This window comes from Suricata suricatta, chromosome 1 (genome assembly GCF_006229205.1).
Source record: "Suricata suricatta isolate VVHF042 chromosome 1, meerkat_22Aug2017_6uvM2_HiC, whole genome shotgun sequence".
NCBI lineage: Eukaryota > Metazoa > Chordata > Mammalia > Carnivora > Herpestidae > Suricata > Suricata suricatta.
In genome coordinates, this window is record NC_043700.1 from 194,124,325 (window position 1) to 194,150,278 (window position 25,954).

The 25,954-nt window shown below is 46.2% G+C and overlaps 1 protein-coding gene across 8 annotated transcripts in view; it reads right to left on the minus strand.

Moving 5' to 3' along the window:
* Window positions 1-12,566: 12,566 nt before the first annotated feature.
* Window positions 12,567-25,954, minus strand: part of PIGG (phosphatidylinositol glycan anchor biosynthesis class G) — a 40,074-nt gene continuing 26,686 nt past the window's right edge. For 3 of the 8 annotated variants that reach the window (XM_029950031.1, XM_029950005.1, XM_029950022.1), the window contains 5 exons: window positions 25,343-25,534; window positions 22,145-22,454; window positions 18,215-18,378; window positions 13,476-13,636; window positions 12,567-12,821 (listed from right to left, as the gene is read on the minus strand). In XM_029950031.1, coding sequence (XP_029805891.1) covers window positions 12,700-12,821; window positions 13,476-13,636; window positions 18,215-18,378; window positions 22,145-22,454; window positions 25,343-25,534 — 949 coding nt within the window. In that variant the 3' untranslated portion in view covers window positions 12,567-12,699. Of the gene's footprint in view, window positions 12,822-13,475; window positions 13,764-18,214; window positions 18,379-18,494; window positions 18,700-22,144; window positions 22,455-25,342; window positions 25,535-25,954 lie in introns of those variants that run through there. The other 5 variants (XM_029950014.1, XM_029950054.1, XM_029950040.1 and 2 more) reach the window with 5 other exon arrangements.

Genomic DNA, 25,954 nt, shown 5'->3' on the forward strand with positions numbered 1-25,954 from the left:
CAAAGATCAGTACTCAGGGAAATGAGTGGAAAATTATGAAGCTACTGAACTTCCTTTGAATTAGGACTGACTTCCTTGAGACCACGCCCACCCCTTGAAGGGCATCTGCCTCTCGGGCCTCACTTCTTAATCACATCCATTCTACTTCCTGTAAGTTTTAGTTGTTTAAAACTGATTGTTTGTGCTCTAGAACATAATGCCAGTTCTTGGAACTTTCCTAAAATGGGTCTTACGCTGCTTCTCAGAATAATAAGTAATGAACGCCTGGCCTGGTGGTGGCCAGATCAAGAGTTTATGATTATGACAAAGTACCTGAATTAAACTGAACACATTTTTTGCATTGTTACATGACTTAATGCTGAATGTGTAAGTTATTATTTTAAACATAAAGATTGTTTACGTTTAAGGGAATAATTTAATTAAGGTAACGCAGGGGGCAGCCACCAAACAAGGCTTGTTTTCTTAGACTGCCTCCCAGGTTTGCAGGCATCTGGGTTCCAGGACTTTCCTTAGTTAGAGGGGGTGCTCTGCCCCTGGCAACACAAATCGGAACCATGCAGCTGAAGTTTTTACTGAAATTCAATTAAACAATCATTTAATTAAAAAAACCAGTCAGATAGTGTTTGTGATGAAGCTCTAACTGCTGGTGGTAAAGATGTTACTCCTGGCTGGTGTCGGGACACAGTACAGACAGAAGCCTTGAACGCGCACACACACACACACACACGAATGTACACACAAGTACAGGCACACATGAGCATACAGACATGTACACAAGGAGTACACACAAACACAAATGCACAAGCAGGCATGAGTAGGAATAAGTGCCCGCAAGTTATACATGTGTGTATGTCTGCACATGCACACGCACGTGTGTGTGACCTACAACATGCACGCAAGTGCACACACACACACACACACACACACAGTGCCTCATGAGAAGTGTCCGAGGGCCATGCTGGCAGCCTGCCTGAGGTGACCGGGTAGAATCTGAGTTGGAGAGGCCTGACTGTGGACTGGCGTGTCCCCTTGAGCATAGAGGGTATGCATGTGGTAAGCACGCTGTGGAGGGTAGGTGGTGGGTGCAGACATCTGCACGGGTCTGCACGCTCTATCGTGAGGACAGCGGGGTGACCCCTGGCCAGGATGCCCGCAGAGCACAGCAAGCCACATTGGAGGCACGCTGGCATCAATTCGAGTGCCGTGGGGTAGGCTGAGCTCCTGGGTACCTAGGTGGGTTTGTGTTGTGCAGACACTGTCATAGCTTGGTTGGTGCTGACCTCTTTGGGTCACCTTCAGGTCTACCCCCGAAATGAGCAAGGGCTGCCAAATGCCACGCTATCCCATGGTGCCCTCAAGGTTATCATTATCCCCAAATCATTGCTTTCTTATCAAGAAGGAACATCAATAAATGATAGAGACCATAATAAAAATGAATTCTAGTATATAAATATGTATAAACTTTGTATACTTACGTACCTATTTTTTATATGAGACAGAGACCGCAGCCTAACGTCAGCTGCTTTACCTTCCAGATGATCCAATATTTGCTAATTCGCCACTCTTTAACACAGAAACAAAACACCAACACAGAAACAAAACACCAACAAAATGGGAAAAATTCACTTAGGAAAATAGTATTCGTATATTGTCATGTCCCCAATCTGAATTCTCTAAGGACTTCCTGGGGTGGCAGGAGAAAGCCTGGTGGTTCCTATCACAGATCTGTGTTTATAATAGTTTCCTTAGAATCTCCATGTTTCGAGGGGAATTTATTTACACCTGAGAATTTCACCTAGAGAAGCCCTCTGTTTTGCCTTTTTATCTGCCACCTATCCTCAACACAATGTCAATAATATGTCTTGTCACTTTAGGGTCAATAAAATCTGTGTGAAAGCACAACACATTCCTTTCAACAGGCCAAAAGTCCTTTACTCCTTGTCTCTGCGTGGCTCTTGTTCTGGCCCTGAAGACTGTGCCTGAGTGTGGCCAGACCTACCAGGAATGTGCAGAAGAGGTAAGTGGATGGACAGGAGCTGCCCCGACTGCTGAGGGGACCTGGAGGGGTGCCCCACCTCCCCTGCATTTCTCCCCAGCACTCAGGCACCAGATCTAACCTGGTGCACCTGCTGTGGTCCTTACCCTATTCCTAAACCACCAGCCTAATTTCTTTCTTCGCCTCCCGATGCAACATTTCCCTAAAACACAAGTCAGATTGTGTTACCCTACTCAGAGACTGCCCTTCAAGAGCTGTCCTTTTTCTGAAGGGAAGCAAAATCTCACGGACCCAGCCCAGACTGACCCTGCAGCCTTCTCTGTGAGCCACCAGGGGCTGCGGACAGTCTGATGAGGGTCTCCTATCTATAGGGCCCCTTGAATGAACAGTGTGGCAAACATCGGATCCAGGATGTGCAGTGGGAGAGCAGAACTAGCCGCGGTGCTGACCGCTGAGGGAGGAGGGCGTGCCTCTGGAGTAAAGCGTGGGGCTGGCAGTGGGGCTCTGGACCACTCAGGTGCCTGGGGCTCAAGTTCGTTTCCTGTGGCTTTCTTCACAAAGCACCACAAACACAGTGGCTTCAAACAGCATATATTTATTCTCTCATAGTCTGAGATCAAGGTGTTGGAAGGGTTGCTTCCTCCTGGATGCTCTGAGGATGAATCGATTCCAGACCTTTCTCCCGGCTTCTGGTGGCTGCTGGCGGTGCTCCTTGGTGCTTCTTGGTGCTTCTGGGCTTAGAGAGAATCTCTGCTTCTGCCTTCATGTGGCCCTCCCCTCTGTCTCTGGGGGCCCTTCTGTGTGTCTTACAAGGACATTCTCATTGGGTTTAGGCCCACTCTAACCCAGTGTGATCTGCAAATAAGGCCATGCTGTGCATGGACCAAACTTTTGGGGGACAACCTTGATCTCAGTGCAGGGCTCATTTGAGGTTTGTGGTTTGCTCATTCTTTTCTGCAGGAAGCATTCAAGCCTTTCTGGACGGGTCTAGCTGCTGAGGACCTCAGAGGTCGGGCGCCCCTTCCCTGGGACGTGATGCTGGGGAACCAAGCCTGCTGGAACCCTCATCAGACCATGGGTGTTTAAGGAGCTGAATGGCTCTTCCAGATGAATATTCTAAAAAAAGCTGAAACTTTAAAATTAATTGCCCAAGGGGAAACACTTTCTGAAAATAAGTTGTATTTGGTTTATTGCAAATATTTTGAGGTAACAGCTACACTAATTGAATTATTTTGCAAATCCAGACTGGCACATGTCATTCTCTTCTTCGTGTAGGCTTGGGACAGGAGTGGCTTCAGAGCCTGGGAGGTGGGGAGGGGCTGCCAGTCCAGCTGGGAGACAAAGGCCTCAGGATCCCAGGCTATTCTCAAAGTGACCTTCTCCCTCCGACAGGAATTCCTGTAGGCCTCTCTACTTCAGGGCATTTGCAGGACCTTGGGTCAGCCTCCATCTTGTTCATCTTAGGAGCTCTCTGTCTGCCTGCTCTTTCACCTCCCAGCCTCTGTGAGAATGCCCGTTCCCTGTCCCCAACCATGTGTCCTCTTGTCCTGGCTCAGCTGTGGTGTCACCTTGGCTGAGACTTCCCTTCACTCCCCTGCAAGACGGTGTCTGCTCTGCACCCCCTCACTTGTCCCAGAGGGCGTGCCCATGAGGGCCCCTCTTGCCTTTTTGGCGTAACTCAGGTTATTTTGCTCTAAATGGATTACTTCAGTTCTCCACCGTGGAGCCACTCCCGTCCGTGGGCTCTGCTCACCACGTGCCCGCCCTCACCTCTCTCCCAGCTCCAGCCGTTCCTGGGAAGAAGGCCCCGGCAGCGCCCAGAGGTCTCGCCCTCACTTGCCCATCCAACAAGCACTTATAAAGACTGCAGGCCAGTCCCCGGGATGCCAAGGGTCTGTCCGTGCACATTATACAGTATAGTTTTTGCATATTTCTAAACTACCTGGGGCACATACCATCGTCTTTGTCGTTGGCATGGGCGTCACCTGATCAATGGCTAATTTGTATGGAGCCCTTGGCATGGGCCAGGCACTTCAGTTTCACTGCCTTCTTTAATCTTGAAAACGATGACTTTACAGGTGGGAAAACTGAGACTTTGGGAACTTGGTTCCATGCCCAGGTTAGAGCCGGTATGAGAGCTTCCGTCTGAACTCAGTCCAGCCACACACAGCACAGGACCCATTTTCTGTTTCTAAGCAGCATCTGTGAGAGTTTTATAAACCCAGACACGGGGTGGGTAGTCTGATAACCTCCATCTCCCTTCAGACCTCTGGGTGCTTACAGCCAACCACCTGCTCACTACCCGCTTCTGGGTCCCTTAGGGCCCTAAACTCAGCTGTTGCCCCAAATTTGACATCTTCCCCTTCTTGGCTGAGTGATTCCCATAACCCACCCATGTGCCCTGTACACACCCACCTCCAAGCTTTTCGATTCAGCATCCTGCTAACTCACCTCATTTGGTGTTTCATTCAACAACCATCAGCTGGGCCAGATGCCGGCAGTTCCAAAGGGCACCCCACGCTCCCTGGCCTGCCACTCACCCCTGATCCTAGTGCATGCACGTGCTCTCGGGAGGACTGGAGGCAAAGAGATTTCACAGTCTTTTTTTCCTTCTTCACACTAAGTCCAGAAATCTGGTTGTATTTTACACATAGAGCACATCTCAGTTTGGACCAGCTGCATTTCAAAAGCTCACTAGCTTCATGTGGAGAGAATAGCCTCTTCTCTTGCACACTTCTTTTATTTTGATCAGGAAAAATGTTAAACATAAAGCGCTGCATATAAGTAACACACATGTATCCAGCATTTAGATTCAGTAAGCATTGCCATCAAATGTCAACTAAAACACCAAACTTTAAAGTATTAAGATTTTAAAATGTTATTTCCCATATTTGGTCCATGTTTCTCTCTTCTTCTCAAATATATAAAGTACGACCGGAGCGGCCAGAGCCTCTGCCTCCTCTTTCAGGCCACCCTTCACCTCAGATTGGTTCTGGATCATCCCCTGGATCTTTGTGCTTCTACCACGAAAGTGTGTGTCCATGCACATTATACAGTACTGTTTTTGCATGTTTTTAAACTATACACAATGGTATCATACTATATTTAATCTTCATGCAATATACATTTTTGCACTCAGTGTTACGTGTTTGAAATTGATTTGAGGTGCTCCCTGTACCTGTGGGACATTTACTCTAACTGACTTATTCCATTGTGTAGATAAACGAGAGTAAGTCACTCTTGGATTACTTGCTTTTTCGCTTTCATAATCCACAGTGCAAGGAAAATTCTTCATCTGTCTTCTTGTTTCTGTGGGTCCCACACCATGTGTCATTGTGGGGCGTGTGCATTTCGGCTCTGCCAGGAGCTGCAGGGCACTGCACAGTGCGGTGTGGAGATAGGGGTACACAGAGTACCACCCCCAGCAGCACATGGCCCCAGCCCCCCATCTCAGCACCCCCTTCACTTTGTCTTCTCCTTTTTAGTTAGGAAATTGTGTTTGCTTGTCTTCACCTGCATTTCCACTATTATCAGAGCGGTGTCTGTACTGCTTGCTCAGAGCCCTCTTCTGCGTTGCTCTTGGCCCTTTCTACCTGGTACTGAATGAGGCTGTCACGGCGTGCACAGAGCCTTGCCAGGACCAGGACTGAAAGCACATTGGGTTTTCATGTTAATTTGAGTGCAATGCCACCCCAGTTGTGAGCCCGTTCATCCATCTTTGAGTAGGTCTATCTCTTCACTTGTTGGGTCTTCCTTTATGTTTGTCAATAATGCTTAATATCTTTCTCTGTAAATGTCTTCCATGACTTTTGTCAGGTTTTCCCCAAGTTTTGTGGTTATTGTCAGTGCTTTTTGAAAACTACATTTTCTACTTGTTTGGTTTAAAGACTATTACTGATCTTGTATACAGATTTTGTACCCAGCAACATCACAAACATTTCTTTCCAGTTCTAATAACCTATTTCCGGTATTACCGTGACTATTGTTGGTTTTGTTTCTTGCTCTCCAAACCGTCTGCCATATTTTCTGGCTCATGTGTTTCTTTTCTTTTCTCTTCTTTTCTTTCTTTCTTTCTTTCTTTCTTTCTTTCTTTCTTTCTTTCTTTCTTTCTTTCTTTCTCTCTCTCTCTCTCTCTCTCTCTCTCTCTCTCTCTCTCTCTCTCTCTCTCTCTCTCTTTCTTTCTTTCTTTCTTTCTCTTCCTCCCTCCCTCCCTCCCTCCCTCCCTCCCTCCCTTCCTCCTTCCCTTCCTCCCTCCCTCCCTCCCTGCGCCCCCGTCTCTTTCTTTCTTTCTTTCTTTCTTTCTTTCTTTCTTTTTAGAAAGAAGCTTTTTATTGTTGTTTATTTGTGGTGGGGGTGAGGAAGAGAGAGAGAACCTCAAGCAGGTTTCTTGCTGTCAGCACAGAGCCTGATGCAGGGCTCCATCTCACGACTGTCAGAACATGACCTAAGCCAAAATCAAGAGCCCGATGCTTAACCAACTGAGCCTCCCAGGCACCCCCTCAGGTATTCTAAGATCTCTAACAGAAACTTGAGTAGAGGTGGGGATGACAGGACTGAAGTCATTAAGTATGGGGCTTGCTTGGCCTCTTGCTAGATACCCTTTGACACATTAAGCATGTTGTCTTCTATTTTTAGTTTAGTTTAGTTTTGCATAAATTGGTATTGAATTCAATCAGTGCTTTTCTCTCATCATGATGGTCATTTATTTTTTCAATTAATCTGTTACTGTGGTAAATTACAGTCATCTATGTTTCAATTTTAAGTCAAGCTAATAATGCATCATTTCAGTCAGTTGTACTATTGTTTTGCCCTCCTGCTCCATATTTCCACCCCCATAAGCAACCACTTTCTTCGGTAATATGCCTCTATATTTATGGAAAACAATGATTACACTGCTATTCAGATTACTTCCATTTTGGGTGTGATTACTGACTTACTACTGAACTTTGGGATTAGTCTCCTTACATCCCCAACACAACACACAACCTTTCCTCCTCACACTGCCAATAGTTTTGGCTGCTGCTTCTCCTTCTCCTCCTCCTCTTTCTTCTTTTTCCAAATCAGTATTCTACTTTATTAAGATCATAAACATCATCCCCTGAAGTATACAGTATTCCATGACTACATTATCTTTCTTGTTTTCCTTGAAATTAACAACTGACTGATGTTTTCCATCCCCAACTTTTGACAGAAATGAAAACATGTTCATGCGTTCAAACATGCCAAGCAATCCAGGATTTCATTTCATATAGGCATCCCTTCGTGGGTCTCCATCCTCTCCTGAGTTGGGCTCCGTGGGTCTCTGCACAACCAATATTAGGGATCTCACCCTACTCCTCTCAGATCCCTGCATGTAGCTGCACACTGTATCTCAAGATCTTCATGGGCAGGAAGTGGAGCTGAATTCTTGCTAAGTGACATTGGCCAGTTACAGATGTTTATAGATAGCAGCTCTATTCATAATTGGCAAAACTTGGAAGCAATCAAGAGCTCTTTCAGTAGGTGAATGGATAAAGAAACTGGTACCTCCAGATAATGGAATATTACTCAGCAATAAAAAGAAATGAGCTAAACCCTGAGAAGATACGGAGAAACTTTAAATGAATATTGCTAAGTGAAAGAAGCCAGTCTGAAAAGGCTACATACTGTATCATTCCAACTGTATGACATTCTGGAAAAGGAAAAACTATGGAAACAGTAAAAAGATCAGTGGTTTCCAGAGGTTTGGGGAGGGAGGGATGAATGTGTGGAGCACAATGGATTTTTAGGACAGCAAAATTATTCTGTATAACTGTTTAATGGTAGATACATGACATTACACATTTCTCAGAACTAATAAAATATTCAAGAGTGAACCCTAATGTAAACTATAGACTCTAACTAATAATAATGTATCAACATTGGCTCACCAATTATAACAAGTGTACCTCACTAATGAAAGATGTTAACTGAGGAAACTGTGGGGGGGGGTGTAATATGAGAACTCCCTGTACTTTCCAATGAATTTTTCTGTACACCCAGAACTATTCTAAAAGATAATGCCAGTCACTTTTTAAAAATAAAAGACAATGGTGAAGATAAAATATACTACTGAAAACTTAAATTAATTCAAAGGCAAGAAAGAAATAGAATGACAACAGTGACAAAAAGTGAAACAAATAGAGAAATCACAGATCTAAATCCAACACTACAAATAATTACACCAAATGTAAATGAACTAAATATTCCGAATTAAAAGGCAGAGATTGTTAGACTGGCTAGAAGAGTAGGACCTAAGTTTTAAGTTTATAAGAGCCTTTAGTACACTTTAAAGACACAGTAGGTTGAAATCAAAAGGGTGAAGAAGTTATATGCAAACACTAATCAAAAGAAAGTTGGAGTGGCAGTATTAATATCAGAAAAAAATAGACTTTAAGACAGAATATTACCAGAGATAAAGTGGTATGTTTCATAATGATATAAAGTAAATATATCAGGAAGACATAACAAATATCAATGTATACATGTCTAAGAACAGGTTTTAAAAATCATTAAAATTTTTTTATTTTTGAAGTATAGTTGACATACAATGTTACTTTAGTTTTACATGTACAAGATAGTGATTCAACAATTAATACATTATGTAACACAACAGTAGGCGTAATCACCATCTGTCTCTAGATGTTATTATATTATTGACTATGTTCCCTATCTTGTACTTTTCATCTCCATGACTTATTTTATAACTGGGAGTTTGTACTCTTAATCTCCTTCACTTATTTGACCCATCCCTACACCCTCCCATCCTGACACACCAGTTTGTTCGCTGTTTTTATGAGTCTGTTTCTGTTTTGTTTTGTTTTTTAGATTCTGCTTGTGAAGCCATATGGTATTTGTCTTTCTTTGTCTAGCCTATTTCACTTAGTACCCTGTAGGTCATAAATAACAGAATTTCATTCTTTTTATGGCTGAGTAACATTTCAATGTGTATATATACCACATCTTTTTTATCCATTCATCTATTAATGGACATTTAGATTGCTTCCATATCTTGGCTATTGCAAATAAGCTGCAATAAATACAGAGGTGCATTTATCTTTTTGAATTAGTTTTTTGTTTTCTTTGGGTAATACCCAATAGTGGAATTACTGGATCATATGGTATTTGTTTTTAATTTTTCAAGGAAACTCCATATTTTCCACAGTAGTTGAATCAATCATAAATCCCACCACTAGTGCATCCTTGCCAACACTTGTTATTTCTTGTCTTTTTTATTTTAGCCATCGTGATTGGTGTGAGGCAATATCTCATTGTGGTTTTGTTTTGCATTTTCCTGATGATTAGCAATGTTGAGCATCTTTACACGTGTCTGTTGGCCATCTGTATTTGTGTTTTTCAAAAATGTCCGTTCAAGTCCACTGCTCATTTTAAAACTTTTTTTTTTTTATTGAGTTGTATGATTTATCTTTTGGAGATCAATCCCTTTATCAGATATATCATTTGTAAATATCTTTCCCCATTCAGTAGCTTGTCTTTTTGTTTGCTGATGGTTTCCTTCACTGTGCAAAACTTTTTAGTTTGGTGCTATTGGCACTATAGTCCCTATAGTTTATTTTTGCCTTTGTTTTTTTTGCCTGAGAAGACATATCCAGAGAAACATTGCTACAGCCAATAAACAAATTACTGCCAATGTTCTCGTCTAGGAATTTTATGATTTCAGGTCTCACAATCAGGTTTTAAATCCATTTTGAGTTTATTTTTGTGTGTGATGTAAGGGAGTAGTCCATTTTCCCAACTCCATCTATGAAGAGACTTTTTTTCCACTGTATATTCCTGCCTTGTTTGTGATAGATTGACTATATAAGCTTATTTCTAGACTCTCTATCCTGTTTCATTGATTTATGTGTCTATTTCTGTGCCAGTACCATACTCTTATTAAAACTTTGCTTTGGCTATTTGAGGTCCTTTGCGGTTCTATACAAACATGAGGATTTCTAGTATTGTGAAAAATACAACTGATATTTTGATAGAAATTTCATTAAATACACAGATTTTTGGGGGTGGCCAATATGAACGTTTTGACTGTATTATTTTGATCTATGAGCATGATATATATTTTCATTTGTTTTTATTTTCTTTATCAATGTCTTACTTAGAGTACAGGTATTTCACCCCCCTCACTAAATTTACTTGTAGGTATTTTATTTTTGTATGTGTGCCATTGGAAATGAAACTGTTTTCTTAATTTATCTTTTTGGCTGCCTCATTTGTTATTGCATAGAAATGAAAAATACATGAAGCAAAAACTAACATATCTAAGAGAGAAACACACAGATCCACAATCATAGTTGGAAATTTTAGCTATCCTCTCAGTAACTGGAAGAATAAGCAGACAAACAAAACAGTAAGGGTGCAGGTCTGGTTGACAGCTTCTCTGATTTAATCAACAAGTATAAGCTATCACAGTAAATAAGAGCTGAAACTACACTTTTTTTCCTATTGCACATGCAATGTTCATCAAGATGGACCAACTGCTAGGCCAAAAAGTGAAGCAGGAAATATTTCAAACTGAATGATAATAAAAATACACCATAAGACATTTTTTAAATACAGTGAAAATAAACTTTACAGAGAAACTTATAGTTTTAAATGCTTATTTTGGAGAAGTAAAAAGGCTTAAAATGATTCTAAGTTTTTATTTTAAAAAGCTAGGAAAAAAGACACAGAGCAACTGTTGTTAATTACTCTATTAACTACTTGATGGACAGAAACTGATTTTAAGCATTTTGCACCCTAACATGATAGCATAGCATGTGCCTACATGTAGACGTTTTGCTATGTGTGGCTACATTTTAGGAAACTGGTTAGGGGCCTGGGTATGAATTGCATCCTCATGGTTTTCTATTTAAAATAATGACAAATAGATTCCCAATGAAAACAATGGATTTTCAGAATGGATTATTAAGTGGGAAATGTCCTGTAACTAGAAAAAATAATTTTAGAGAGTGATAAAAATATTAAAATATTTGTAAATTAAATATTAAATAACTGTACATTAAGAAACACTTTCCCATCAAAAGGACAAGAAATAGGGGCACCTGGATGGCTCAGCTGGCTAAGCATCTGACTTTGGCTCAGCTCATGATCCCTTGGTTCGTGGGTTCGAGCCCTGTGTCGGGCTCCATGCTGGCAGCTCAGAGCCTGGAGCCTGCTTCAGACTCTGTGTCTCCCTCTCTCTCTGCCTCTTCCTTGCTCGTGCTCTGCCTCTCAAAACAATAAACATTAAAAATTTCTTGAAAAGTACAAGAAATAACAAAGATGTTATTTCTTGTTTGGAGGACGTGGAGAAAAGGAGCCCCTGGGCATTGTTGGTGAAAATATAAATTTGTGTGGCCACTATGGAAACAATCTGGAGGTTCCTCAAAACATTAAAAATAGAACTACCATATAATCCACCAATTGCACTTCTGGGTATTTATCTGACGAAAATAAAAACATTAACTCAAAAGGGTACCTATACCTCCACATTCATAATGGCCTTTTTTTTTGTAAGAGCCAGGATATGACAGACTAAGTGTCCACTGAAGGAAAACATGGCATGACAATCTCGCCATATGTGACGACACAGACGGACCTTTAAGGCACTGTGCTAAGTGAAGTAAATCAGACAAAGGCCAATCCTGTATGATTTATCTTATATGTGGAATCCCAAACAAACAAAAAAACCCAAGCTTATAGATACAGAAAACAGATTCGTAGTGGCTAGAGGCGGGGCATGAGGGTGGATGAAGGGAATCAAAAGGTATAAACTTTCAGTTATAAAATAAATCCTGAGAATATAATGTGCAGCATGACTATAGTTTAAGATATTATATATTTAAAATTGGCTAAGGGAGTAGATCTTAAAAGCTCTTATCACAAGGAAAAAATTATAACTCTGTGGTGATGGATGTTAACTAGGTTTCCTGTGTTTACCATTTTGCAGTATATACAAATATCGAATCATTATGTAAGTTAAAATGAGTGAGTTTTAGAAAACTTCTTTCTGCCATTGTTAAACATTGTTAAAAGATGTTTCTTTTTAAAAAATACTTTAATGTTTTTTTATTTTTGAGAGAGAGAGAGACAGACAGACAGAGTGACAGAGCACAAGTGGGGGAAAGGCACAGAGAGAACGGGAGACACAAAATCTGAAGCAGGTTCCAGGCTCTGAACCATCAGCACAGAGCCCGATGCGGGGCTTGAACTCACAGTGAGATCATGATCTGAGCCAAAGTTGGACGCTTAACCAACTGAGCCCCCCAGGTGCCCCTGATCAGTGAATTTTAGTAAAGCAGAGCATAGAGTTTCACTGACACAATCTCAGATTCCACATTGCAACCAATCTTTTATTTTTATTTTTACTCTTTTAAGTTTATTTATTTTGAGAGAGAGGAGTGCAGAGAGGGAGACAGGGAATCTGAAGCAGGCTCTGCACTGTCAGCATGGAGACTGCTGCGGGGCTTGAAATCACGAAACTGTGAGATCATAAATGACTTGAGCCGAAACAAGAATCAGACACTTAACTGACTGAGTCACCTAGGCACTGCAATCTTTTCTTTCATAAAATAACTTTAATTTTTAAATAGTTTAAATTTCACAAGAGTTGCAAAAAATAGTACAGAAAGAGGCACGTACAGTTCACCCAGCTCCCCCAACTATATCTTACACAGACCCAGAATTTCTCAACCAGGTAATTCTGTTAACTCAGGTGTAGACCGTCCTAGGGCTTCTCCTGTTTTACATGCACTTGCTTTTTCTCCAATTAGCCTGTAAGAAACCATTGTTTGTCGTGTTTTAATGGAGTCTGAAAAAGAACATCCACAAGGATTAGAAAGAGGATAATACTCCTCCCTCTCCCAACTACGTGTGACTACTTGAACCACACACATAGCACAACAGACTGACTGCAGAGTCTAACCATGAGAAACTAAAGAGATTTGCAAAAACGTAAAACAATGCCACTCCTCATATGTATTTTTCATTTGGAAAAAAATTTTTCTTTAAAATTTGCTGTTAACATGTACTGAATTTACATCTTTATCTACAATGAATAGGTTTTGAAATGTCTTCACGCGGACAGCTGCAACCCACCCATGAAACCCAGAGCTCCTTGAGACCTCCCGCGGTTTCTAGGGTCATGACGGGGTCTGAGCTCTGAGAGGTGAACTCTGGCAGTGGGCAAGCCTCTTCCCAGAGTTCCCAGGCTCTCCTCAGCCCACTAAACGCAACAATAACACATATATCTGAGTCAAATCTTAACTTATCCAAGGAAATCAGAAGTTCAGAAGTCTATGGAGTTACCATCAACAAGGGAATATGATTCATGTTCAAACAAAGTATTTTAAAGTGACCTTTTGAACCACTTACTATTTAATCTAAATCCAAGTATAGCAGTGAAAGACACTGAAGCTATTCATCAACTTTGTAGAATTCGCAATATTTTTTAGAATGTTCTTACATTTAAACAGATTTTTTTCATTACTCAAATGCATGACGTGAAGAGACTTAAAACATGTATTGTTTTCCCAGTGTCTAGGACGTTGTGTTGGTCTGATCCATGGCTGTGAAGAATACACAGACGGCAGCCGTGATGAGGATGTGCATTCCCTCATAAAGAAGCTTTGGAGAAAACACACTCCATATAAATAAATGGTAACGCAGGGATGTCACCAAAATGATATATGCAGAAACTGGAAAAGAACAGATCAGTGCGTAGCAGAAGCAAGCATGACTCAGTGCGGAGCCACTGTTAATAAAAAAGGAAACATGTATTAGTATCTGCCACCTCTGTACCATACAACACACGAACAGAGATGTAATTGATATTTTTACTCTGAAAACGGCCATGGTAGTTCTTGTTCCTGCCCGCCCCCACCCCACCCGCGCCCCGCCCTCCACATCTGTGTGTGGTCAGTCTGGCGGGTGGCAGCTTGCCTGTGGGGACAGCAGCTGCGGCGGCTGCCTTGTCACCGTCCGCATCACAACCTGCAAACTAGTTTTGAAAAGTGCACCCCCCAGCTCTGGCAGTTATGTGTAAAAATTACGTGCATGTGCTATTATACATCACAAATATTATGAAACAGAATTAAGAGAAAACCACACGGGATGAGATACAGGTTTTGAGCTCTGCTTTGTGCTGTCCAGTGGAGCATCTGGTTAGTCTGGTCTGGGGACATTGGCTGCGAGTTTTGCTAACCAAATGAACAGCGGAGAAGAGCACACTCAAACACGAAAAAGCACTCAAGGCACATGAATGTCCTCCCTCTCTTTTCCAATCCTCAACAGAATCATTATATAAATGTAAGCTATTCTTGAAGGTGATTTCCTGAGAATGTGTGTATTCCAAAATGACAAGTTCTATCATCCGGCAACTTCTGCTGCTCATTCACCCTGCCAACCCTCGGAGGCCAGACTTTCCAGGTTCTGCTTAAAGACAAGTTGCAGTTCTGGGGCGCCTGGGTGACTCAGTTGTATAAGGGTCTGTCTCTTAATTTGGCTCAGGTCATGATCTCACGGTTCATGAACTAGAGCCTTGTGTCAGGCTCTGTGCTGACAACATGGAATCTTCCGTGGGATTCTCTCTTTCTCTCCACCTTCCCCACTGTCTCATAAATACACAAAGAAACAAATAAACAAACAAACATAAAAGAAAAAGAAGATAAGCTTTAGTTCTGCCGCCTCCCTGCAAACACTGCAGTCATTCTGTACCGCCCACCACTGCTGCCCGCTCTTCCTGAAGTGCAGCCTTTGTCAGTAACACGGGCATCTTCACTGGGTAGGACTCCCATCAGCACTGCTTCGTAGGGGGACACAGGCCTGGGATTCCTGGAGTTCCAGGTGGGGAGCAAGCACACCCACCAGAGTAGATGACCTGTGTGTTCAAGGGAGTCTCGGGGTGCCAGGCTCATACTGAAGGGTCTGGACATGAAAGGTGAGCCATGAGGAGTTCTGTGTAGGGGGAGCGAAGGCTGGGAGGCAGAGGAGGGAGAGTGTGCACACGTGTGCTCCACGAAGGGGCTCCTCAGGCCTGTCCACCAGGCACCACTGTCTGGAGCCACTCCCAGATGCCCCCCGGTGTGCTCACTGTCCAGTGAGAGGAGCCGGCAGCCACTCAGGGGTTGAAGGGTGCCAGGCCCTTCGTGCTCACAGTTTTGTCCACCTCTGTGCCCTCGCCTTGCCCTAACTGGCTCCCCACCGTGGGCCTTCGTGCCCACCCTTCCTCCCTGCAGGGCTCCCCAGCTGCCCCACCAGCCCCGCAGGAAACATACTCGGTCTGCTTCTACTTGCAGGCCATCCTGTGGCCTCGTCCCTTTGCACGTGCTCCTCTCCTGCTCCCTGACTGGTCATGATCACTCCTACCCACATGCTCTTCTTTGGGCAGCTGTCCTGGCCAACACCAGCAGACTCAGGGAGACATCATCTCTGCGGTGTGCTCCACAAGTAATGGGCCCATCTCTGTTACTACCACCGGACCATGAGCTCCTGCACCTTGGGTCCCATTCAAGATCCAGTCCATTAGACAGTGGACCTCCAGGGAGCCGGGCCCTGAGGCATGACCTCATTATGTCCCTCAAGGGCCACGGCACCAATACCAGTGAGGGAAACTCTGGAAAAGCTTCCTGGATGAATACTTGTGGCCCATGGCTCTGCTACCCCTGGCCTGGGGAGTGTCATGGAGTCCGTGCTCAGCGAAGAGCCTGCAGACCTCGCCCCTTCTCGAGCAGACGGCATGGAAGCCGGAGCTTGCCACAATCTCACACACAGTAAACATGACCTGGTTAGAAAACTCTGGCTTCTTCCTTCCGTAGCAATATCCAGGGGGTCACCATTCCCACAACCTCAGCAAAGAGTGACATGCATTGTAGGGAGTGACTGCAGGCCTCCTAGCCTAGCTCAGCATGGCTGTCTATGCCACCAGCCTCCAGACCTGAAGCCAGCCCCTGTAGCCAAGGATCAGGAACACCCAGGGCCCAGTTTTCGAGCTCTAGCAATATTTTAATGTGGCTCTAATTTTCTTACTTGATTGAAAAAAAAAAAACTCCAAAAACCAATGAGTAAAACCTAATGTTTTAAGCTTTTAAAAAACAAAAAGAAGAATATTTTCTAAAATAAAAAAGTATTTCTTAATTAGGGAAAAACAAATCATATAACACCGTCTAGTCAATTAAAATGCTTTCAGCTTACTTAAAACAAAAAGTGTTGTCTTTTTCTCCCCAGTGCGGATAGGTGAAAAGTACCAGGATCATCAAGCGGTGGTCTCAGCACCAGGGAAGCCGTGCCCTTGGCAGAAGCCCAGGCTCCCGCTGTCTGGCCCTCGTCCTCCCGGCCACCTGTCCAGCTGGTCTGCGGGCCGGACATGGTGTCTATGGCAATTCAGCTCTCCAAGGCAGAGGCAAGCACACCTTGCCAACACATGATGGCACTGACGAGGACCGAGACGTCCCCACCCAACCTAACCCTGGTCACAGAGACGTCTAGGAGGCTGGTGGGAGAGTCAACAGGTCAGTAGTGGGCTTGTGGCCCACACGGGTCCACAGGCAGAACAAGAGCCTGAAGGGCATCTGGGGCAGTGCAGAGACCCCCACACGCCTCGGCTTGCAGGCACCGACCACCAGACCAGCAGGGGCTGTCCACACATAGACGGCCCCAAATTGTGCATCTGAGGAACATTGTGACTTGTCAGCATCTCTCCTTAGGAAACCTAGAGCGAGCTGGAGAAATGAGACTCTCACACTTGAGAAGGCAAACGTCAACCATGGCAGTTCACAGGGGCGGCCAGAAGGGCTCTGGGGTAGGAAGCCTGCTCTCCACAGCTGAAGCCTTTACTTGCTTTCTTGCTCTAAACTTTGACTTGAGGGTATCAGCCCACTCACACCTACACTCCCCTCCACCCCTTACGTAACTGTGGAATGAGAGAAGATGTAGCCTGTGGATATGAACCTGGGGGCCGAAACTGAGGGCACCTGAGGCCTGAGTCTCAGGAGCTGGTCTGGGGAGAGGGTGAGAGGCATCTCATGAAGCATGTGCTGTCCTGAGAGCTGGGACCTGAACATGTCCTGGGAAGTTCAGATATGGGGTCAGCAGTCACCGCAGCAAGGGCTGCAGTTTAAAAGGGGGCAGAGAAGTGGGGGTCCAGCGGGGTAAAAGGGACAGGAGGCCCCAACCTCTCCTAAGTAACATCTCTCTGTAGGACTGGGGACACAGTGGGACATTTGGCAGGAATAGTGTCCTTCTGGGGCCTGGCCTGTATGTTCCACATCCCATTCAGCATGTTGGGGCTGGTCCTGCACCCAAGCCAGACGCTGGCATTCAGAGCGGAGACCATGCCCGTGAGTTGTTGCTGAGTAGCTTAAGAAATGCAAAGGTACTTCTGGGAGCGGGCACTGAAGGAGCCCCGACAGACACTGCATGGCTGCTCAAACCACCTCTAGCACCCATGGGACTCCTCACATAGGCCCCATACCCCAGAAGGCAATACTACCACACTGTTTTAGAGGGGAAAGTTCGGACCTATTTGGAAAGTGCAGAATCAGGCAGCCCACATACCACTCTGGCTGCACTCTGCCAGGCTGGACCCAGGCTCTGAGGATACCATGGCACACAAACTGAAACCCCTGCCTTATGAAGCCTTCTTTCCGGGAGGGCCAATGCATAAGCAGATATGGAAGCATGGAGGAACGTGGTGGGCAGGAGGGTGGGGCAGGCTGCCCTGTGGACTGGCGAGAGGGGTGGGGCACCAGGTGGAGCCCGAGGAGGTCTCTCAGTGGCAGGGCAGGGCATAGCCACAGAGCGTGTACCCACTGAGGGCATCCCCTCAGGCCTGTGCAGGCTCCTCTCAGTGGCAGGGGTCCTGGAGGTGAGAGCATGTCTTGTCTTTGTACCCCAAAGGGTGGCCAACTAGGCCACCAGCAAGCAAAGAAACCGAGAAGGGCCCCTGGAAACCACATCCTGGCATGGGCTGGCGGAGAGCAGCGGCCGCCCCATCACCCAGCACAGGGCCCAAGTGGCCACAGACCTGACCCGCACCTGCCTCTGGCTCACACGTTGTGGACTGTTCATTCTTGTTTAACAAAAAGAGAATGCATGAAGATTTTTAGGCCCTTAGAGCTTGGAACCCTGTATCTGGAATAAGGTGCTCTCTTCAAATGGTCAACCTGCTATCAGATTTTGTGCTAAGAGACAAAGGAAGAGCTTCACCTGCTAGTTTCTGAGCTCAGGAAGCTCACTAAGTGGCTGGCCCACAGCACGGGTCCTGCAAACGTCGCAAATGCAGTCAGGAACACAGCTGGGACCTCCATGTAGGTGTCTAGGCCCACGAAGCCCGCTGAGATGTCCACTGTGGCTATGTTGTTGGAGTTTCCCTGGAACACAGGCAGAAGTAGCCCTGACACGGCCACCAGCAACCGAAAAAAGCTGCATACAGTCATGGTGACATGGACACCCAGGAGCCCCACATGCCCACCCACTCCTTTCCCACCTCGCTGCCAGGTGGGGAGGAACAAATACGTCTGCTGATGAATTATGGCAAATTCCAAACTTCTCAGATCTGTTTACATGAGACAGACACGCCGACCTCCTTACAACAGAGACCCTGAGGGCTGCACCTGGCCTTGGGAGGCAAGGTAGCCAAGGAGAGGCTGGAGGTGGTGTTGCCACATGGCTCTTTCAATGGATGGTTGTTCCTGTTGGGAAGAAGAGGGCACACTGGCCACTGGGAGGGCTTGGCCGCTTGGCATCCAGCTTACGCGGTGGACTGGAGACCCTAGTGGGTCACCATCCAGCCCTGGTGGGTAACAAACACATGGCTCATCTTGCACAAAAGGGTAGGGTCTACATCCAGGGGAAGGGTCTCCAAAGATTCAGTCCCTCTCTCTACTTCCAGTCTTTATTACTGCTGGTGACCTTTCCTTCGCTACTCAGGACATTTATGAGTTTGACAGCACAAATGTCTGTCTCAGCCCAGCAAAGGTCCCTCCTAGAACTGCTTATTGATGGCCCAGGATCCAACTCTGGCCAGGTGTTCATGGCTTCACAAACTTGGCAGTGGAACCCCAGTGCCTCCTCTGCTGTGTCATTCCAGGTGGCCACTGGGTCATGTTGGCAGACCTCCTAAATACCTCAGAGGCACGCACTTACTCCCGTCCTCACCTCTCACAACGGGCCCCTCCCCTGACAGCAACCTCCCCTGCGCAGCCGCCCCTTCACCCACTTTGCCAGGGGCCGCCTGAGCCTTCCCAATCCTGTAATTCCTACTCAGAAGCCCCTTGCAACAGTCTGAGGAGACCCCGGAGCTGCTGAGAGGAGGGAGGAAGAGTCCCAAGCCTTGCAGGCAGGGAGGCATGATGAGGAAGGATTAGTGGATCTGACGCTGGAAGTGGCGGGAAGTCGCACTGAAGCTGACTCACTCATATCCAGAGAGCGTTGACTGCAATACTGTTACTGCAGCCAAGGCACAGATGGCCTGCTCTGGGGCTTTGCTTGCATTGACTCATTCAATCCTCAACAGTCCTGAAGTGGTGCCACCGTGACCCTCAGTGAGTAGGTGGTAAACTGAGGCAGAGAGACTCAGGAGGCCAGGTGCTACCAGGAATCACTGAGCTGAGGGCAAGAAGGAGGGGCAGCAAGCCTGTAGGTCTTGTCCCATGACCTTGAGGGAAGGGCTGTGGGGAGGGGAGAGGCGAGGGAGCCCTACGTTGCTGCTGGTCAGCGTCCGACATGCTGCAGGGCTTGCGCACGAGGGTCTGTGCTGGGTCTGTGCGCCGACGGGCCCGGCACACACCGCGGTGCTGCTGCCGGAGCACCAGGAGGCCGGCACCCGACGAGAACCACCACCACGTGCGATCCCCGTGCTCCTTCTTCACTGCCCTGTGGAAAGTGGCCGCAGGCCGCACGTGAGGGCTGTCTCCTTGCTCGGGCACGTCCGTGGCTCCGTCGTTCTTCCTGGCACCAAGGCCTCAGCGTAGGACAGTGCGCCCAGCGAGCAGCCGCTCTCTCCATCTCCACTCGGAGGGAGCCCGCGTGAGTCTCCACACCTGCGGCGGCAGCGTCTACGGTGTGGCTAGTCCACAAGCACCACGAGACATCTGCGGATACGCCAAAGTCACTCCTGTGCGGAGCCCCGGCTGTCCCTGTGCCCCCGGGGCAGGAGCCTTCAGTGCCTATCAGACACACTCGTGATGCAGCCTGGCCCCCGGGAGCCTGAGGAAGGGAGGGGGACGGGCGATTTTCCATGGTGATGGTATTCTCGTTCTCCAGCAAGGCACCCGTAGTCAGACACAGGGGCTGTCAACGATGGAACTCCCATATGGAGGCCACGACCAGGGACAGGCCTGTGCATGACTTTCAGACAGAGAGAGGATCGTGAGGCCGACAGGCCATCTAGAAATTTCTGGAATGCCCAGCAAAATTTAAAGTCCTTCTATAGCAACACATCAGTCACACTGACTGGCCAAATGTGAAAGAGGCCTAACACAGGTGTGTCTCTGCCAACAAAGCAGAGCAAGTGTCATCCAGAGGCTCCAAGCTGCGCCTCTCTCTTCTGTGGCTCACAGTGCGTCAAACGCTTCCTTCATCTTCTTCGCCTTTCCAGCTGGTGCTCTGGAATTCCTGGGCTGGCTGTGCTCCCTCACTTCCACAGGGCTTTTTTTTTTTTTTTTTTTTTTTTTTTAACATTTCTTCTGATAGGTAAGAAATGCTGTGGTCTTTGAAATGTGGCTGCTTGACACCATGGAGACACACACAACTGAAAGACGGTGCGGCCCAGCCTGTGAGAGGTGGACCTGACTGACTGACAGCATGGTGCTCAGACATCAGCATCTCCTGGGACAGGTGGCGGCTCCAGGGAAGTGCAATCTTTCTCCAGGTCCTGCAGACACCAGTCATGCCTTCTCTGTGGGTTCTGAGGAACACCGGCAGGGAGTGAGAGCCCCTGCAGAGGAGACTCCCGTTCCTCACTGCTTTAATCCTCACAGCAGCCAAGGAAGACACGAGCTGTTTGTTACTCCATTTTATAGATGAGACTAGGGCACAGCAGGTGCCTGCCAGATGCCATGTAGGTTAAAAGTGCTGGACACCAGTGTCAGGGCTGCAGCTACCCACTTTTCTGCTGGGAACAGTGACTCTGGAAGCCACTCAAGTGCAGGACTGAAGAGAGAAGTATGGAGTCCCCCACGGGAGATGGAGAACAAGGGGAGGGTGAGGCCACATCCTCCAGGAGATTTCCAAAACTCCTCCCACCCCCTTCTTGGCTTCAGGGAAGGGATGGAAAGCCGTGACGGGGGGCTGCCAGGAGCACCAGGACACCAGGAGGGAAACAGGAAGGTCAGGGAAGGAGCCCCAGGCCCACCTATCAGGACACACAGATCACACAAGTCCCCAGGGTCTGGAAGAGGAGGGAGGAGCTGGTGCTCACAGAGGAAGGATGGATCCTCACTGTAAAGGTGGGAAAACACAGCTGAGACACTCAGGCTTGCACACAGTTCTTCCGCCAGAGGGCACGGAGCCAACAGGGGAGGCTGGGGAGCTGTGCCCACCCTCGAGGGTCCTAGAGGCAGCAACTAGGTTGAGGGTGTGGCCCCTCAAACTGGGCAGAGATGTGGGAAGGCTGGGGTGGAACTGAGTCCCTCTAAGGCCAGGAGGTGGGCCAGGAAAATACTGAGGTTCATCCCAGATGCAGCTTGGACTTGCTTCTGACGGGCCCTTTAACACTGGGGAGAAGACATGATGGCCCCAGGATCCCAGGACATTCATAACCACATGAAGACACCCAACAGCATGGCCAGGGAAAAGGGAATAGAGACTTCACTTATCACTTCATCAGATAAAGCAATGGAACTGTGATGTGCCTCCCTAACCGGTCATGGTAAATAGATCTAAGCCACAACCATACATTGTCTTAAGCACTCACAGATCCACACTGAGCGTGTCAGACTTAAGTAACTAACTAAATTTTATCCTATCAAATACACACACGAATTTAAGCATCATCCCCCACACCATACTGAAGTTCCTTCACTAAATAGCCTTTTTAACTTCCCAACTGATGGTAAACTTTCTCTAAGTAAAACTGTAAGAGAAATGACATAAAAAGTTAATAGGCTTCTACCCGCAATAACCATGAAAACCTACCTGGAAATAGAAGAATGCTTGACCAAACCAATAATGCATTACAGTGATCTCAGCTGCATCATGCCTCAGGGGCTTCCAGATGAACTTAGTCATTAGAGTCTGAATCAAGAGGCTAAATACTAAAACTGGAAGATTATGTGGTCTAAAAAGCAAAGCAGCCAGAAGAACTAATCCACTATATATCTCCCATAAACCCACAGTCTTGATTGTGAAGTCTGCAGCAATGACTTGAGATTTAAGCAAGTCTTTGGTGCCCGTGAACAGAATGCCCAGGACAAAGACATGAACAAAACGTGCTTCAATAAGACCCCTAAAAAAAAAAAAAAGCAAAAAAGTTTGATTCATTAGCACCACCAGCTCGAAAGACTCAAAACATATTTTTCCATGAATACTATGCATCTACCTAGCTGACCAAAGAAGCCAAGCACCCGCTCACTTGGGTCACACCATGGAAGAGGGGGTGGCTGCCTCTGCACATCGACCTTCCAGGACTCCCCTTGCTCAGAGGCTGGCGGGCCTGTCCTCTCTATGTGCACGTCTCTGACGGAACTGGCTTATGGGAATCATGGGAAGTCCTGCTCACCTGGCCCGAGGACGGCCTGGCACAAGACCAGAGCCATCACTTGTAGGGTGCCAGGAAAGCTGCCCGCCTGCTTCACACGGCTAGTCTGAAAGAGCACTGCAACAGGGTAAGGTCAAGCTCTACCAGAGATTTCTGTAAGCTCATGATGCTGAGATACAACTGGCTGTGCTCACAACCGTAAGTACTTGTGTATGTACACGCACACACACATACACAGTGGTGCAGAGTGCACTGTGGGGCCTGGAGAAGGGCAGGGCCAATGCTCCTGGGCTCTACCACTTACTAGCTCTGTTGTTGGGGGAAGTTAGTCAAGGCTTCCAACACTCGCTTCATTGTTCTTAAAATGAAGAGAAATGGTACCTATACCTCACAGACTGTCCTGGGAGTTAAACAAAAGAATAGAAGTAAAGTGGTTGGCACATAATAAATATTAAGGATTATTAAGAATTATTTTAATCACTCATTTACAATTATTTATAAAGAATATAATTTATGATACCATACCAAAAAATTTCATCTTAATGAAACACATATATCCGTAAAACATATTTTAAATAAATATCATATATCAAGTATTTTATAAATAATAGAAAAGCCAATCACTTAAAGTAATGTTAAATAAATAAAATTTTAAGTGAAATCATTATCATAATAACGTATGTGTTTTGAAAAACTTAACATTCCTATTTCAGATTTTCTTTGGAAAAGCTAAAAAAATTTTTAAAAAATTCCTGTTTTTAAACTACATTTAGTGTAATGTGAGCAGCCCAAGCTCTGTCTGCTCTGTGCCTCCAGTGTGCAGACTCCTGCCACAGGGCCAGGCAGCAGCCACAGAGCCGGCGTCAGGCGAAGCGCCCTTAGGCAGGGTGTGTGCTTAAGCAAAGAGCTGACGACAGACCCCGCAGGGTTAGAAGAGGAGAGATCAGCCAAGGCCCAAGTCACCACAGGGGGAGAATGCATTCTGGGTGGTGAATAGGAAAGAGAGCACCAGTGGATGCCTTCAGGGGGTCCACCTCCTTGCCCCGAGCCACTCAGTGCCATCCAGGACAATGGCAACCTGGCCTTCCACTCCAGGCAAGCCCAGGCGACAGAGCGGAGGAGAGAGGCCAGAGCTAAATGTAAAGGAAGATTTTAGAAGATCGATGGACAGCAGCAGACTGAACAGACAGAAGCAGCTGTTAGGGAAATCTAGATAGCTCCAGAACTGGAGTAGATCTAGAAGGGAGAGGGATCTAGAATCAAGACAGATGGGGGTGGGGAATGGAAGCATTTTACAGGAAGCAGGTGAGCCAAGCAGTGAAGGTTAATGAAGGTGCACTGGCCTATGTTTTGGACACCAGGAAGGTACCTGCTGCAGTACCCATGAAAGGGAAGTGATCCGAGTCTCGAGACAAGTGATGGGAAATGAGGAATGTATTCATGTAGCACACTTTGAGATTTAAACGCCCCTGTGAACACCCTCAAGCGTGACATCCACCTTGATTGACATCTGCCCAGAGTCTCAGACTCCAAAGTGAACAGCCTTTGAGATGTCTCCATATCATCCTCCCTTACGTGACCTCCCTGCCTCAGGTGAAGGCCCGACACCCTGCCGTCACCTCAGCCAGGCTCTGGACATCACCTCGATTGCCCAGACTGCTGGCAGGTCCTATTTTCAGGTGGCCCCATGACTTCTGGCCACAGCCCTCAGCTGACACCCTGACCCTTTCTGAGATGGGAACACTTTCTTCCTTTCTCTGATTAGAAGAGCAAAAAAAAAAAAAAAATGCATGAAAAGGAAGATCACAAGCCACCTGTGACTCTGTGTCCTAAATATAACCACAACCAATTACATATTTGAATCTTTCATACAAACATGAAAAAATATGCATCTACTTCATAAGCTGGGATCATATGATAGTTTGTCACATCTTCTCATATTCTATGAAAACACAATACTCAGCACAGAACTCTAACATCACTCAGAGTTTTACCCCACTACTGTTGGCCCATTATCTTGATTTGTACTGTGTACCTGTAAATAATTTTTCAGGACCACACCTACGTCCTGGCTTCAGGCCTCATCTCTGGTTCTACTCTTGAGATAAATTCCTCAGGTCACAGGGTTGGCTACATTCAAGGTTCTCAACATGTTTTATGGCCTCTGCTCCCCCCACCCCACACTGCCAGTAAAAAAAGAAAAGCTGCCAGTTTTTGACACATCAAAAGTGGCATTCATACCTCGGACAGCATGGGGGGCCCTCCCCACCCCAGGAATTCACTGTTAAATTATGGGAGAGTTGAGTTTTCTGATGTGCTTTGTTTCCCAACCACCTGGAAACGTATCTTCCTTGTGACTCCTGTCACTGCTTCCTGACCGAGCAAAACCGAATCCTTTCCATTTCCTAATTTTAGAGATTCCTTTATTTTAAAAAATAAACCCCCAGTGACTTTATTCTGTTATCTGTCTCTCTCCTACTAAAGGAAAGAAGCTAAAAGAGTTTATTGAGGCGTTCCTTGTCCAGGCTCTAGTAACTGCTGAGATCACAATTCACAGAAACCAATTCCAAAGCTCTAAAGACTACACGGCATGTTTTAGTACATAAAACATTAAACAGATTTGCCAGTACACTTACTTTGAAATGTCTTTGCTGTCTCGTTGCCATGGGAACAGGACGTCTCCAATGGCTGCTCGGTAGCAATAGACGCCCAGGAGGCCAAGTGCCATGGCTACTTTTGACGTCAGGGAGCACCTTCTCTGCACCAGCACAAAAATCATGATGAGCGACAAGGCGGCCAGGACGGAGAGCTCAGCTTTATGATCAGAACTGAAACGAGACGGAAAATCCCCAAGATGCTAACACACACAGCTATCGATGTCATGTATCTACGCCAAGCGGCTTTCTAGGAACTGTATTAAAAACAGCTGATTTTTCTGAAAAGCAAAAAAGAAAAGAAAATGATGGGTGATTTAAATTCAAAGGTTCTAGAAGTGTGACAAATGAGTTAACCTGAACTCTCCTTTCTCATTCACACACAGTCTCTGCCACCAGGTCTGCACTGGCCAGGGCAGTGATCTGCAAACCTCTATCCACGGGCTCCCCTGGCGGCCCCACTTTCCCCAACCGCAGGCGAAGAGATTCTGGGCAAAGCGTGTATTTGCCAGTGTACACCCTGCTCACAGGAGACAAGCGCGTCCTGGCGCAATCCTCTCACATTCCCTCACTAACACAGACCGACTCGCTCGA